The sequence below is a fragment of the Myotis lucifugus genome, unplaced genomic scaffold (assembly GCF_000147115.1).
Source record: "Myotis lucifugus unplaced genomic scaffold, Myoluc2.0 scaffold_262, whole genome shotgun sequence".
NCBI lineage: Eukaryota > Metazoa > Chordata > Mammalia > Chiroptera > Vespertilionidae > Myotis > Myotis lucifugus.
The window spans coordinates 1,644,928-1,660,566 of NW_005871310.1; the positions used below are offsets into that span (position 1 = coordinate 1,644,928).

Consider the following 15,639-nt stretch of genomic DNA (forward strand, 5'->3'; position numbering starts at 1 on the left):
GCTCTTCGCGCTCTGCACCTGGGCGCTGCGCCGCGCGCGCGCCCGAATGGACCGATTACGACTGCGTGATGATCAGCACCAGGTACTCGGCGAGGCTGGCGACGCCCGCCCCGCCCGGCCGCAGCGCGATCTGCCCGGACCCGCCTGCGCCCGCCCCTGCGCCCTGCGAGGGGGGAAGGGGGGGCGACAGGAAGCGAGGGGGCTGCCTCCCTAGTTCCTTGCCCCTCTCTGCGGCCCTGGCCGGGGCTCTGGAAGACCCTGTCCTGGAGGGAGAGGGGAGCAGGGCGGAGGGCTGCCCGCGCTGGTCAGGATGGGGAGGGAAGCCTGCTACATATCTGCCAGCTGCCCTGGGGATCCGGAGCGCGGTGGCGGCCCTACCATTTTCCTCCCGGCGCTGGCAGCCTAGGGGACAGTCAGGTTCAGGAGTTTGGGCTCCGTGCTGGATTTAGAGCGCTCCACCCACCCCTTTTTTCTTTTCTGCCGCATCTTAGGGTGGTTTCTTCGGCGCAGGCTGTGTTGGCCACCGGGTCGGGGATCGCCATCATCCGCTCCTGTAAGAACGTGGTCTCCGACAGGTAACAACATCCAATGCCAGGTGAAAGAAGTACAGATATCAGCGCCGAACTTTTTCGAAGTTTGCACATTTTAGTGGCACACAGACACTACTTCTTTATGAGTACACGCTGTTGGATAGCCGGTTAATGGGAAAACTTGGGTGCCATAATTAGTTCCCACCTCCTCTCCTTACCTCTTTCTGCGGGCCACCTTAGGGGAAAGTAGACTGAAGAAATGCTAGAGAATGACAGAGTCTAAGCCTGATTTAAGGTAACATGTAAGAAGACGGTGTGGTCCATTGACCCAAGTTATTTATGAGATAGATACCTTTGGAAATGATTCAGAAGTGAGAGTGTGGCTTCTAGTTCTTTTAAGTCACCCCACTGGGGTCCTGCTCTGAAGCATTCATTGGCCAAGATATGTGCATTGTGGTTACCAGAGCCTTACAAATGCTGCTCTTTCTTGTCTCTCCTATGGATTTGCTCAAGGTGGTGAGGAGTTTTCAGGTGCTTTCAGAAAACTGACTTGTCTGTGTTAGAGCTCAGTCCAGAGGCACCAGGAAATGCGCATCTAGTGGACTGAATCATAAAGACTAGTTTGGTCTACTTTGTGTAGTATGTATGTAGACCTGGGCAATGGTGGTGTTTTGTTTTTGAAGCCTTTTTTTTTTTCACCTGTCTTCCTAGAACCACTCTTGCTTTCTCCCAGTTAAGTTGAAGAGCTACAGTCATTGTACAGGGAAAGTCTGACAGCAGAGTGTCCTCTTTTCACCTGTTGAGACTGCAGTAGGAGGAGAGCCTGAGTGGGGTCTCTGTCTCACTGGCCTGCAGATGGAGTGCCTGGATCTTACTTGGGATTAATGCTGCCATCATGATTTTTGTGCTTTTCTTGGTGATGAATTGTAGGTGCTGAGAGAAAACAGGTCAGGTGACTTTGATTGCATGTGCAAAGGACTGACAGCATTTGCTTAGCCGGGTTCGATTTTTATTTTAATCTAATCGAGCACTCTGTGATCACCTGGCAAGCTCCCTCACTGCCCCCACCCAGTTTGTCAGCTCAAACTTGAAACCAGCCTCTTTTGCAGAGATTAAGACAAATGTGGCTCAGCACTATCTTGAGCTGACAGGAGGGCAAGCAGCAGGCAACCAATACACATTTTAGAGAGATATTTTCGCAGACTTAACTTTCAGTTCTGTAGCACCACTGTTATGATTCCCCCTTCGAAACCGTGTGTTTTAGTGGTAAGAATCCTGAGTTTGATTTTCAGGTCCCTCCTTTTATGTATCTTTATGCCCCAGGGGTGAGGAAATGTCCAGCTTAAGGCCTGTGAAATAATTTAGTCTGCTCCTACCAAGGCATTAGGGGTGAGTTAATTAAATGTTTGACCAAATACAGCAGGCTACTTTTTAAGTTGATAATTTTGTATGCCCCGTGAATGTTATAAATATCCAAATGGCCCTTGGCAGAAACAAGGTTCCCCACCCCTACCTTAGATTTTTTGCTCCTAAAATGGAGACAGATACATTTCTGTGCCCGTTACCTTCACATGGATGCACAAGGATGCTCTAACTGCACCTAGATCATTTTAAAAAAAGGCCTTTTGGGGGCTCATATCCTATATACCCCAATATTTATTACATACCTTTTTACTTTATGCCTTGATGTAGACTGTCTATAAATAAGGGAGTATCTATAAATCTCCCCAATTTATATGCAGAATGTGGTATGGGGCCAAGTATTTCATTATTCTTAAAGAGGTCTACATCGCTAACTGGGCTGAGAGTCACAGCTCTAGGCAGTTTTCTCAATTTAAGCATCTATATTTGGACTAGAGACCCAGTGCATGAAATTCGTGCACGAGTAGGGTCCCTAGGCCTGGCTGGCAATCAGGCCCAATCTGTGGGGTGACTGGCAGGGCCCCTGCTGGCACCCACCTTGGCTGGCCTGGGGCCTGAAGGTTGAGGGCAGCTCCTGCATTGAGCATCTTCTCCCTGGTGGTCAGTGCGTGTCATAGCCAGCGGTCGGTCTGCCATTCAGTCGATTTGCATATTAGGCTTTTATTATATAGGATAGTATTTTTTACGTTTAAAAGGATTTTCACATTTTTAGTTTTTTTTTAATTTTTACAATAACCTTGTCAGGGAAGTAGGACAAGGATTGTTATTGTCATTTTTATAAAGAAAGCTAAGTCCCAGGCTAGAGGTAATTATTATTACAATCTAGATCTCTTACAAATAAGTCTTGAGAGAATTCTACCAAGCAGCCACAATTTCAGATCTTATTGAATTGGTACTGTGTGCAAAATATTAAAACCCTAGGTCCACTCATGGGGAGAGGCCAGTTATATTTCAGATCAGCTTTTAATAGCTCTTTATAGTTATTTAACTTAGAATTGCTTTAAGGATGCAATGGAGACCATAGACAGGCAGCAGAATAAATAAATATTGCATCTTTTTGCCTAAATGGAATTCGGCTAATTAATTCACCTGCATATATGTTATATTTTCTATCCTTACTTGTTTGCCTGTTTCATTGTTTATTTCATTATTGAGTTATGCTGTGGTAAGTGTGGAATCATTAGGTAATGGTACATATACCATTAAGAGTCTTTGGGGTAGGGCGTTAACAAGCACTGCAGGTGATTCTGATGTTCAGGTAGTTTGAAAACCATAAAACTAAATTGTCTCTTCTTGGTATTTAGTGAATCTAATCCTTCCCAGCATAGGATATAATTTCAGTTTATATGTTTTTTATCCACATCAGTTTTCTGTAGAATTATGACTTATCATTTGGGAACAAAATTGTAGAAATTATAGACTTCCCTTCTAATTTTCTCTAGGACAATGATAAACTATCATTTTGACACAGCAAATATTGATTCAACCCCTTTGGGGAAGTAAATGGGAACAGTGTCTTTTCTCCCAGTTTCTCTTTGGTTATCTGACTGCTGTAAGGTAGTCCTTGAGCTCCGGGCTCATAACCAGACATATTTTTCTTAATGAGTGGAACTGGAATTAGCCATAGAATTGTAAAGAATATGGCCATGGTTGCTTGCCAGCAACTCCCTCGAGTGAGGTTACAAGCAGATGCAAGAGGAAACTCCCAACTGTTGAGCAACGAGTGGAGTTAAACTGGAAATATTGGATTGGGATTCGGGACACCTTCCAAACCAGTTTCTTGGTGGGGCTGTTGAATCATTGGTAGAGATATCTATATCAAAGTCAGCTTATATCACAAAATGCCAGAAAATCCATTACAAATGAGTAGCTAAACCAGGCAAATAGTGACAGCTAGTCACTTAAACACATGGTGCTTTCTGCTTTCGACACAAATTTTCTCTGTAATTTAGAAAAAGTTGTTCACCCTATCAACTTCATCATCCTATCCTATAAAATAAAAGCATAATATGTAAATCGACCAAACGGCAGAATGACCAGCGGAATAACCGGTCACTATGACACACATTGACCACCAGGGGGCAGATTCTCAATGCAGGAGCTGCCCCCAGCCCGTAGGCCCCAGGCCAGCCAAGGCAGGTGCCAGCAGGGGGGACCGCCCCCAATTGCCCCGCCGGTTGCCCTACAGATTGGCCCTGATTGCCGGCCAGGCCTAGGGACCCTACCCGTGCATGAATTTCGTGCACTGGGCCTCTAGTATTCATTATAAAGTATTTGGAGCAAAGACATATAAAGAAATGTGTTTGAGGTTGGCTTTAAGCCACCTTCATAATTGATATTCACAATTATTTCATGGACCACTTATATGCTTTCTTTCAGGCACTGGCTTGCCCAAGAATATGTCTGGTTTTTGATTCCATATATGGTCTACGACATCTACGCCATGTACCTTTGTGACTGGTACCGAATCAAAGAACAGAACCGCAGACACTCCCTCATCATTTTTCGAAACTTCCTAAGTAAAAACCGCCTCATGATCACGCACCATGTGGCCATTCTGTTGGTCCTTGTGCCAATTGCACAGGTATCAGCTGCCTTGGTCACTCATTTCTCCTGTTGATCTGGGTATCATGACCAATACTTAGGAGTCAGGATTGCTCCTCTTTTCCTTCACTTTCCTACTTCACCTGTTCTTGTATGCCAGCTGCTTCTGCAGTTAAATCCCCAGATTAATCATGTAGAGATGTGATCCTCCTTGCCAGCAATCCCCCAGCCCTTTATGATTCCTTAGTCTTTGCCAAAGGTTCTGTCTTTAGTTTATACAATATAAAGACAATATAAAATACAACATAAGAATTTTTAAAAATGAGACCAGTTATTTGCTCAGTCAACTGGTTATTTGCTCTAACAGTGCCAGAGAGTACTGTGTGTATTATTATTTATGTTACAAAAGCAAGTTCTGAAAGCAAATAGCCGCATAATTTTTCCCTGGATCCATTTTTCCCATCCAAACTTCACCGAACAAGGAAGAAATGGGAATGCAGAGAGGAAATTAGTATTTTTCAGTGCCCGCCAAGTGATAGGCACTTGATTTAAAAGCTCATAGCTTTCTGCTAATAATTAGAAATGATCAGGAATAATTAGAAATAACATTATAAATTGTTAGCCCTATACCATGTGTGCGGCCCACCAGCCGCGAGTTTGACATGCTTGAATTGGGGCTCTAAGAGTTGATGTAGATCACTCTGGTACTACTTGAGCTGCTAGTCTATGCTATACTACTTTCCTGAAAAGATATACAGGTACCATGTACTACATTCTTTAAGAAGTCTCCCCAACATCTAGCACAAGGTTCTGACACATATTTTGTTGAACTGACTTGGCTAAGTGCCCTTGGCATGACTAAGTTAGAAACCCAAAAGTAGGCTGCAGAGTTCCTTCCGGCTGACATGGAAATTCTGAGAAAGCTTGGTGTGTGATGCAATCAGCTATCAGAAGTTGCCTCTGGATCCTAGCAATTCGACCATCAAAGTTCCATTGCTACGGAAGCAGCAGAGTATTAAATGGGTCTACACTTGTCCATGTAGCATTTCCCTTTCCCTTCATGGTCTGTCATGGTCTTTTTCAGCAGCCCTAGAATTTCCTTCCAGTGGTTCCTTAACCTGCATATCATATTTCCCTGTTTCGTCTTCTCACCTGCAGAGGTTTAGGGGAGAGCTGGGGGACTTCTTCGTTGGCTGCATCTTCACGGCAGAACTGAGCACTCCATTTGTGTCGCTGGGCAAAATTCTGATTCAGGCACGTATGAATGAAATGGCAGAAACAGTGCCGGGCGGGGGGGAGAGGGGGGTACAGACTCTGTTTTTCCTTGGTAGATTGTGAGGTTTAGAGAAATCCCTTAATGCTAGGAATAGTGGAATAGGAGACCCTTGAACAGACTTAAAGGTCAATTGGTCTTCCAAGCCAGTGGGGACAAAATTCTAAGTTTGATTCAAATTTGATAGTCCTTCATGTACTTTTCCCCAGGCCATAGATTTTCTCTCATCCTGTGTTCCTATCAGCTGGGGTGGCTTAGGTCGAATTCAGCATCAAGGCTAAAACACCTACAAGGCTATATGCACATACAAATATGGCCATGCCCAATCAACTTTTCCAAGTGTCAGAAAGCTAGAAGCCTGAACTTTACTACGGTGGGACTTGAGCTAGTCATTTCCTGAAGGCCCAACCTCTTCGTGACTCTGCATTCTCCTTCCCTCTTTTGCAGCTAAAGAAGCAGCACACCCTTCTGTACAAGGTGAACGGAATCCTCACGCTGACCACCTTCTTTTCCTGTCGGATCCTTCTTTTCCTCTTCATGTATTGGTCCTATGCCAAACAGAAGGACATAAGCCTGTTCCAAGTGCCATTCAGGATCCCTGTCTTCTGCAATGTGGCCAATGCCTTCCTCATCGCTCCCCAGCTCTACTGGTTCTCTCTGCTGTGCAAGAAGGCAGTCGGGCTCTTTGACACTCCCCCAGCCGAAAAGGATGGATAAGTGCTCCCAGGAGTCAGGCAGTGAGGGTGCCTCTTCATACTAGCTGCCTCTTTCACTCAGTATTCCACGGACCAAATTGTGCCCTGGATGGCCTCAGCCTTTTGGGTATTGATAAGTAGATGGGTATTGAGTTTTTCTAAAGAATATTCGTATTACCTCCCACTTCTAACCTGCCCCTTTTGCAAAAGCACTTTTTGTAATAACTATTGGATCCTGTCAGACCTCCATTGGCAGCAAGGTGGTTTTGCCCAATGATCCTTCCTTGGGTCTTATCTCAAGGGCTCTGGGAGGTAGAAGCATGGGGTGTGGAGACAGGTGGACCAGGATAAGTCCCTGGGCACCTAACTGGCCCTAATATTGGTGGCTACCCACCTTTCCAAACACTCAGGGCAATATCCACATATACTGGGCCAGCAGAAAGTGATGACTTGGTTCTTGAAATAATTTCTTATGTTGGCCTGGGGAAACCATTGTGGGTAGGTAGCTTTTCATTGTTTACTAGATAATCCACTGCCTCATCCATGTGCCAACATTGAATTCTTGTCATCTGACTTCCAATCAGAAGTCTCATTAGTGAGGGTCGGCGTGGCAGGAGGCAGGGATGGGAACCTGAAGCGCTTGAGGAGGTAAAAGAGGTCTGCATCTTTGCAGGCTGACTGTAAGATCAGTGTCAAAGTTGTGAGTTTGTTGTCAACAGTCACAAATACCGTTCCCTTTTTGGCATGTCCTTCCCAGCCCAGCTTTCCCCATATCCACACACACACAGGATGCTCTTGTTAAAAACTATAGTGGTAGAGTGAAAAGATGGCTACCAAGCTATTTATTAGTAACCCCACTCTTTGACACTGTCTTTTTCACATGAAGTGGAAATGGAGTTCTATATTCCAAACCATGAGAAGTCGCATCTAGACTGCCTCCTAACAGAGCTTGTGGCCAAAAGCCTGTTCCCATTGAGTGCACCACCATTTAGCCACAGAAGGCTGGAGAGCAAGAGTGCAAGACAGCCCTGGCCAAAATATGTCCTGTGAACTGACTCCTTCACTACCATTTGCAAATGGGATTCTCTGGTGCCAACACTAATCATTCCTTATCAACTAGGATGGGTCTTAGAAACTGCTACCATGAATTTTTTTTCAGGTGGTAGTGAGAAGCTAGGTTTTAAAAAGTGCCTTTTGATTCATTGTTGTCCATTAACTTTTAAAGTACTGCATATGTACCAGTGACTCAAATGTTGACTATTTCAGTCTTTAATGGGTGCCATTTTAAAAATGCAAAATGATATATTTTTTTTTACTGGTTTGTTCACTGTCAGTGTATCTTGCATAAATCACCCCTGTGGTGATTAAATTGCACTAATATTTCCCAACTTACTCTCATTTGTGAAATATATCAATACCGACTTCCTGTAAGACCCATCCATGACCTGACTTGGCTGGCTGCTGTGTGGTATTGTTTCTGGTCTGTGTTCATATCCATGTAACTCGCAAAGCTGGGGGGTTGAGGGGAGGGGAATGTGTTAGTGCTTTCAGCCTCCAGGAAGGCCTACCTCAAACCTTACTCTAACACTGTTTCTGATTCATGGTTCCTGTATACTAAGCATGTCAAACTCTCAGCCTGCGGCCCACATGCCTCATTTATTTGGCCTGTGTTAGCCTTTGAGTTTGACATGTTTGCTGTACACTGTAGGGTCCCAGAGTTCAAGCCTAGTGGTCATGTAATTTTAGGCCCTTTTTTCTTTCTAGGTGAATTTCAATTAGGAGTTGGGAGGGTAGAAACCCAATTGTAGGCCACAGAGCTAGCCCACTTCAGGTGGGGGAGGGAACCTGAATAAGGCCCCATTTTGAAAGAGGGCCTGGGTGTGAAGGAGGTATTGGGATATCTCCTTTTCCCTTTCTTGCCTCCCAAATTAAATGTCTCAGCAACCAGCACTCATAGTTCTGTAAAATGCCCTGCACACCTTAAATTTGTATTTTTATGCTTCTGTAGACACCATTCCCTGCTCCCCCTCATTTTTCAAAACTGTGACAATATACTCCAAGCAGAAGGTAATTACACTCGTCCTTTAAACACATTCTGCCGTTTACCAGACCTAGTTTTAGTACAGCCCTTCTGGATACACTGAATTGATGGCGTTAAGGCTGTAGAGCAGAAGTCCTCAATTCAGAAGCCATCCATTTTCTTTAGGTCCTTAATCTACCCCCAGCACTAAAGTTTCTTGGTCCAACCTTCTTCTTTTATAGTGCTGCTGGCCTTTGGGCACACAAATCACCTGGCCAACTGGTAGAAGAATAGAGTTATTTTCTTAATTGCTACCTTTTCCAAAAGACCACAAAATGACCCAAAGAGGGTTTCAGTGCAAAAGAACACACACACCTTATAATTTTTCCACTTGGGTATTTCACCTTTGAACTTACTAAAGTTTAGGATGGAGAAGTCCAATTATGAACTTTCCTCGCAGCCTGATCTTTAAGACTCTAGCTGAACCCATATTTAAGCCTAAACTATTGATGAGAAAGACTCAAGAGATAAGACAGACCTCAAAATGAGATTATAATTTGTTACAAATACCCAAGAAACTATTTTCTTTACATTGTTATTGCCATATACTTTTTAGCTTGTTTACAACTTCACATAACTGAAGAGTTTTTTTGTTTCTCGGCTCTAGCCCCTATAGACCCCACCCTCATCAGCTGTTGTCTGATCCACAAAGGTCAGAAGTTGCTGATCTTCTGCAGCAGGGTCTGGCGCCGCTCCTCGGGGCTAATGTTCTTGGCAATGGACTTTAAAAAGTGCTGCTCATTTACCTTCTGGAGTAAGGCGCTGATAGAAGGGTTGGTCTTGCTCAGGGTTTCATAGCAGGTGAGGATTTCCAAGGCCAAAACGTAGAGTGGTTCACACACCTCTTGGTGGAGCATGGCCATGATGTGCAAAACATGACAGAATACCTGAGTATAAAAAAATAGGGCTTCCTGGGTCAGGTCCTGTTCTTCTCCTTGGGCCCAAGGGCCAACTGACCGTATCAACCTAACTGAGTCCAGGAGGCTGGTCAGACTGCTACAGAGAAGTTTGACCACATGGCTCCAGCCTTCCATAGGAAGCCAGTTGCGACAACTCTGGCTGCAAAGAAACTGGAAAGCTCTCAGGAGGAGAACAGAGAGTTGGAGCTCCTGGGCCAAGGGCTTCAGGTTGAGCAGAGGAACAAACTGAATATATTCCAGGCTATAAGGGACATGTAGGAGTTGTTTCTCCAACAGTCTCCTGGTCAACTGGAAAAGGTACTGCCACTCCTGGGTACTGCACCAAGGCATGACTTGCACCAGGGCTACCAGAAAGCCCTTGCTGAACAATCTGACCTCCTCAGGGTTGTCCACACCCACCACTAAGAGGGAGAGCATCCGCTCGGAGATGCTCCTGGAGAGGCAGCAGCACTCCATCCAGGCAAGGAGCCCTGTGCCGGGCCCATACCCAGGGTGGGCCTGGGAGGTCCACTCATCCTCAGAAAGCTTACAGATCTCAAAAAGTGTGGCTGGCACCTCACACTTGAAGTGGCCCTCAAAGAAGTTCTTCAGTCTCAGGTTCACAGTCCAGTCTAGCTGCTCCAACTTCCGGTGGAGCCAGGACAGGGACTTGATCCAGGTGTCTGGGGAGAAGGTCTCGGCATTTGCTAATACGATCTCACAGAGGAGCTCCAGGATATGGACCACCATATCCTTCCCATCCAAAGAGAGGCAGCGCTTCTCCTTGGGGAGCTGCCAGTATTTACTGAAGCAGTCCAGGAGCTGGCACAAGCTGAAGATGAGGGGAAACGGAGAGCAGGTTTGGAGCCAGTATTCCTCTAAGCAGGCATTTACTTCGAGGGTCTGAATAAAGATCTTCAGACTGAGGTCCACCTCTTCAACATCTAGCATCAAGAAAGGCAGGACGAATTCCCTGAGAACCTCATCTGGCTCAAGAAGGGCCGCAACTGGAATCCCCTGGGGCTTCACGGGACTCATCAGGCATCTCAGGAGCTCCAAAAACTGCTTTTCTTCCTTGGGTGTAGAGAACTTTGTCCAGACGGTTTCTCTGAGGCATGACACGACGAACGTGGTGGACGGGTTTGGACCCTGCTCTTCCGTGAACCTGAGGGCGGGGAAGGCGGTGAGAATCTGAGCCAGGAACTTGTGGGTACCGAGATTGACCACAGCCATGCTGCACATTTTCTTCACGGTGATCTCTGGGTGCAGTATCACCAGGCGGGCCACAGAAGCTACAGCCTTAGCCAAGCCCTGTTCGGAAGCACTCTGTGCAAGCTGGTTAAAGGTCATGTTGAGGTCTTCCTGAAACCCCTCCAAGTAAGCCAACAACTTCTCAGAGAGGCCCTTTCGTCCCCAGGCAACCAGGACACCTGCGAGGACTTTATTTTTATCTGGCAGCGAGAGGCCTGCGTAACATTCCAGGATCAAGTCAATCACTTGTTTGATCTGAGATTCAGGGATGGCTCTGTCTGTCGTGCTGACTTCCACCACAGTTTCCAGCAGCTTTAATACCAAATCTGGCTCTCGGAAGAGAGACTGGTTATTAACCAGGCAGGCAAGCCACTCATCTGAGAAGGCCCACTTCTTCTCAGAAGCAAAAATGTAGCACATTTCCATATGCCGATCCATCTTTTGCTCAATAATGGCCATGGCAATCGAGGCAGTAATGTCTTTCTCCAAGCCCTTGTTGAGTACCTTGTTCGTTTTCCTCAGGAAATCCCCGACGCACTCTGCCAGTTCAGAAACCACCTGCCTCTCCTCCTTGGATAAGCTGGTGGTACCCAGGTAAAGCTTCAAGTTCTGGCTGAAAGAAGTCAGACTGTCACACAGCCGGTAACTGTCATAATTTGTCCCGTGGGTGCTATTGAGCATGGCCTGCAGCTCCTCCCCCCACTCCCGCAGAAGACTGCGCATGAAGTCAAATCCGGCAAAAATCGTTTCATTCGGGAGTCTGGCCAGCGAGCTCAGGTTGACATCCCGTTCTGCCTCCTTTACCTTCTCTGCCAGTGCCTGCTGGTGATATGGGTTCTGGGTGTCCGAATTCCACACGGAGATCACCGTGGCCAGTTTGTCTAGATACACATGTGCAGACACTTCCTGAGGGTCATCCTCCATCAGTGCAAACACGGTCAGCATATCAGCCAAATTGGCTAATGCGCAGCACTTCATCCCAGGGCCCAAGATTCTATTTTGGATTTGCTTCAGCCCAGTGAGCAGCATGGCCAACAAAGGCATGGTAGGACACACATCAGGGTCTGACTTGAACCTCTTTGGAGGGTGGGAGAACTCATCTGAAGAGGATAAGTACTTATTAGCCATTGTCCTAAACTGAGAGAGCAGGGGGTCCTGCTGATTGTCCTTGTGCTTCATCATTTCCCACCAGACATCGAGGAAGAAGGCCACATCCTTTGAAGAAGTATCAATAGCCATGTGCTCCAAAAAGCGCTCTAGTTCTGCACGGCAGATGGTGGTAGGGAGGGCCATCAGGAGCTGGATAAAGAGTCCAGAAGCTTCCAGGGACTTGAGCAGCTCAAAAAGAACCGTGTGATTGATGGTAGGGATCATGTTGCCTACTGAGAAGAACACATCTTCCTGCCACCGAGTTTCAGTGTCGGAAGGGGTAACGGGGTAGGGCTGAAGAACCTTGGCCCAGATGATGACCAGAGCTTTCCTCTTCCAGGCAAAGGACTGGGAGCATGCTGTGGCGGAGATTTCCCTCAAGGCCTCCACAATGGGCCGCCCAACATGCTCCCAGTCAGACTTTGTCAATTCTGCCAGTGCTTTGGGGTGAAACAGCTGCTCGGCCAGCAAAAAACCCCCATGCAAAATAGTCATTTCTTCACAGATATTCAAGGGTCCTGCACGGAGAGAAGCCGAATAAGATAGAGTGTGGTGACAAATTTCAAAATAGTAAGCAGAGGTTAGAAGGAAAGATAGCAGTTGGTAGGCTGGCTGTTGGGATCAGGGTTAGAGATAAAAGTTCTAAATAGGATCAGTGGGAGAGGGGGAAGAAAGCAGTGATTCTAGGAGCCACTGCAGAGTTGGAGTAAAAAGGACTTACCTGAGGAATAGAAAAGGACTCCCAAACTCTAGCTTGGAACTGGGAAGACAACAGGCACCATTGGAGATAGGGACACAGAAGACTCAGAACAGGTTTGGAGGGAACCTGTTAAGTTTTGGTTATTTGGAGTTTGAGGTAGAAATTAAGGAAGAAATGCCCTCCAGCAATGGAAATGCAAGGCTGAAGCTCAGGAGGAAAGTCAGAGGGGATCAATGGAACCAATGAAGTGAGATCTCGCAGGAAAAGCATTTGAAAAGGAAAAGCTGGGCTACAGAGGCTAGACCAGTGATGGCAAACCTATAACACGCGTGTCAGAGGTGACACGTGAACTCATTTTTTTGGTTGATTTTTCTTTGTTAAATGGCATTTAAATATATAAAATAAATATCAAAAATATGTCTTTGTTTTACTACGGTTGCAAATATCAAAAAAATTTCTATATGTGACACGGCACCAGAGTTAAGTTAGGGTTTTTCAAAATGCTGATACGCCGAGCTCAAAAGGACCCTCCAGCAAAAGATGGGCCAGCAGAGGATTTGGGGAAGATGGGTTTAGAGAGAAAGCACAATGACAGTTTCAAACTACAGGGACCACAAAATATATATTGCAGGACATGAAACTGAGCTTATAAATTATGATACAAATTAAAAGGCACATGGCCCAGGGCTGTGGGCATAGAAGCAGACAAACCCTACCTTCCCCCTTTTCTCTCATGGCCTTGCCCTGCAAACAGATTTCCACTGTTCTGCCTTTCAGGGAAACAATTCATCCCATGGCTTCTTCCAACAAGAACAGCTACTCATGGCCCTGGTTCTCTGGTAGAAACCAAGGGGTAGATAGAAAAAATAATGCACTACATTAAGTTCTCCCTTCAGTGACCCACAGACTTATCAGTGAACTGACACATATTTATCAAGGAAGGCATCTTGGTCTGTTTAATCAGACATGAGTTTAGCTCAGCCATTTAAAAGCAGTCATCTTGGACAGATGACTTCTCTGAGCATCCCTTCTGTATATGTGGGGATAATACAAACTTCATATAATGATCATGAAGATCCAATGATATATACTATCAAGCTCCTGGCACTGGGTTGGTGCTTACTGTTAGCTCCTGATCCCACCTCCCAGAGATAGTGAGAGTTAAACAAGATATAGCTACAAAAAGAATCAGGATTCAAAGAGCCTGATGAAGTGCTCAATACATGCTGTTTTTCCCCAAACCTTTCTACTGTTGACAAGAACAGAATCTTGTCACTATTCTTGGCCTCCCTGAACTCAGAAACATGAAAAGACAGATCTTTCTCAGGTGTCTCCTTTGGCCCAGAAACTAAGTCAGATCCCAAATACTGCAAACACGGTCAGCATATCAGCCAAATTGTCTCTCCCCTTTCCCAGGACCCAGAGATGCCCCCCCTTTCTCAGTCCTTCATATCCCCAAGAACCCATCTTCCCAGACTCCTGATTCCAGCAGATTAGAGTATCCTGCTCCTTGGACCATTTATGGGAGCAGCAAAAAGGCCAAGAGCTCAATCAGCACTCCTATGCAGATCCTGGGGAAGGCAATCCACCAGGCTCCAGTGGCCGAGGCCAACTCCCACGGAGGGTTAGGTTGCTCAGGGAGCTCTGGACCTTCTTTCTAGCTCAGGCCACTGTCCAAGGCACCAACATATGTTCCCTACGATTCTGTAAAATGAATGTTATTGCGCTATCAGTTCAGCTGAGATGTCTGGCCTCTAACAGCTATTTTCCAGAGAGACTCAAGTATAAGTCCCAGGAGCAGTTAAAAGCTGGGCAATTCCCCAGTGTTTTGTCACTACTGGTTAATGGTGCTTCTGAGTGCCTGCTCCTTTATATGTACTGAGTGCTGCTTGTGCCAGGTGGCACTCACGTAAGGTCTCTGTAAGTCTTCATGTCAACCTTTTGAGGACCATGTTACTCCTGTTTTAGAGACGGGAACATGGAGACTCAGAAGCCATTTGCTCAGGAGAGCGCAACTACAAAGCTGATGGGCAGACTCACCACAGCTGTAAGGCTCCGGGGGAGATGGGTGCCAGAACGCTAGGCCTCCCCACCACCGCCTGCCATGCACAACTTGAGCGCTTTTTGGAGCACATGGCTACTGATACAAAGTGAAGAGCTGGCTGGGGCCAAGGACCAGAACTTTTCTCCACGGGCCCAGTATTGCTGGCACCCCTTGGGGTGCCTCCCCCAGCTCCCCCAGAGCCATCTCCTAGTCCTATCCCCTTAGGAGCATGTCCAGAAGGGTAAAAAGCTGGGCCAGGAGCCGCTGGTTTATACCAGCTCCCCCCTCCCTTCTTCCAAACTTTGCCTCAGGATTCTGAATCAAGGCGCACGTGCACTCTGCAGCCACAACCCTCCCCACAATCGCTAGTCTGATGACCGCCAGCTCCGTGCAAGGCGCTGCACCGGGCGCTGTATACACGTGATCTCCAGGAAAACTCCCCCAAACTCTGCAGTGGATACATTATCATCTCCGTTTTACTAGATCTACGAGGACCTCCTGAGCCTAAGTCACTTGCTAAAGAACTCATCATTCAACCGAGACCGTCGGGCACCCGGGATCCCCCCGAGCGTCCTCCCAGCCCGGCAACTTCCAAATCACCTGCACGCACCCACTTTACTTTCGGGAAATCTTCCCTTCACAGCCGTTTGGCGCTTCACGTGGAAAGGGCCCCAAGGCCCAAAAGCGGCGCGGCCGGGGCTGGAGCCGGGTCTCCCGACCCCCGGTCTCCAAGGAACCCCCTGCTCTCCAAAACCCCCCCCAACCCGGGGTCTCCCTCAGCCCGGGCCGCTCGGCACCGCCCTGGTCGCCGCGGCGGGAGGTGGCCCAGGCGGGCTCGGGGAAGGGGAGCCAGGACACCCACCTAAGTCCATGGCGGCGTCGCGGGCGCAATGCGGCGATTATAAACCTCTGCATGTAAACTGTGAAGTGACAAACAAACTGTGATTGCTGCGAGCGCCTGCTCCATTCTCAGGGTCGGGAAGCACACCTGTGGAACTTGGCTCTGAAGGTGCACAGAGGGATGCCTTTGGGAGCCATGAGGTGACAGCTCC

The 15,639-nt window shown here is 47.0% G+C and overlaps 2 protein-coding genes across 5 annotated transcripts in view; one reads left to right on the top strand and one right to left on the bottom strand.

Annotated features, from left to right (window-relative positions):
* GEMIN4 (gem nuclear organelle associated protein 4) overlaps positions 1-15,639 on the bottom strand; it is a 35,246-nt gene that overhangs the window by 10,901 nt on the left and 8,706 nt on the right. Inside the window, exons 1-2 of one of the 4 annotated variants that reach the window (XM_006099198.2) lie at positions 15,450-15,483; positions 9,013-12,361 (exon numbers count right to left, since the gene is read on the bottom strand). In XM_006099198.2, coding sequence (XP_006099260.1) covers positions 9,198-12,361; positions 15,450-15,459 — 3,174 coding nt within the window. In that variant the 5' untranslated portion in view covers positions 15,460-15,483 and the 3' untranslated portion in view covers positions 9,013-9,197. Of the gene's footprint in view, positions 1-378; positions 497-9,012; positions 12,362-15,449; positions 15,485-15,639 lie in introns of those variants that run through there. The other 3 variants (XR_002831742.1, XR_002831741.1, XM_023762809.1) reach the window with 3 other exon arrangements.
* On the top strand, positions 7-8,414 carry FAM57A (family with sequence similarity 57 member A). The gene is made up of 5 exons (XM_014464734.2): positions 7-82; positions 492-575; positions 4,332-4,536; positions 5,655-5,750; positions 6,217-8,414. The coding sequence occupies exons 1-5, from the start codon at positions 69-71 to the stop codon at positions 6,484-6,486; spliced, it is 669 nt and encodes a 222-aa protein (XP_014320220.1). The 5' UTR covers positions 7-68; the 3' UTR covers positions 6,487-8,414.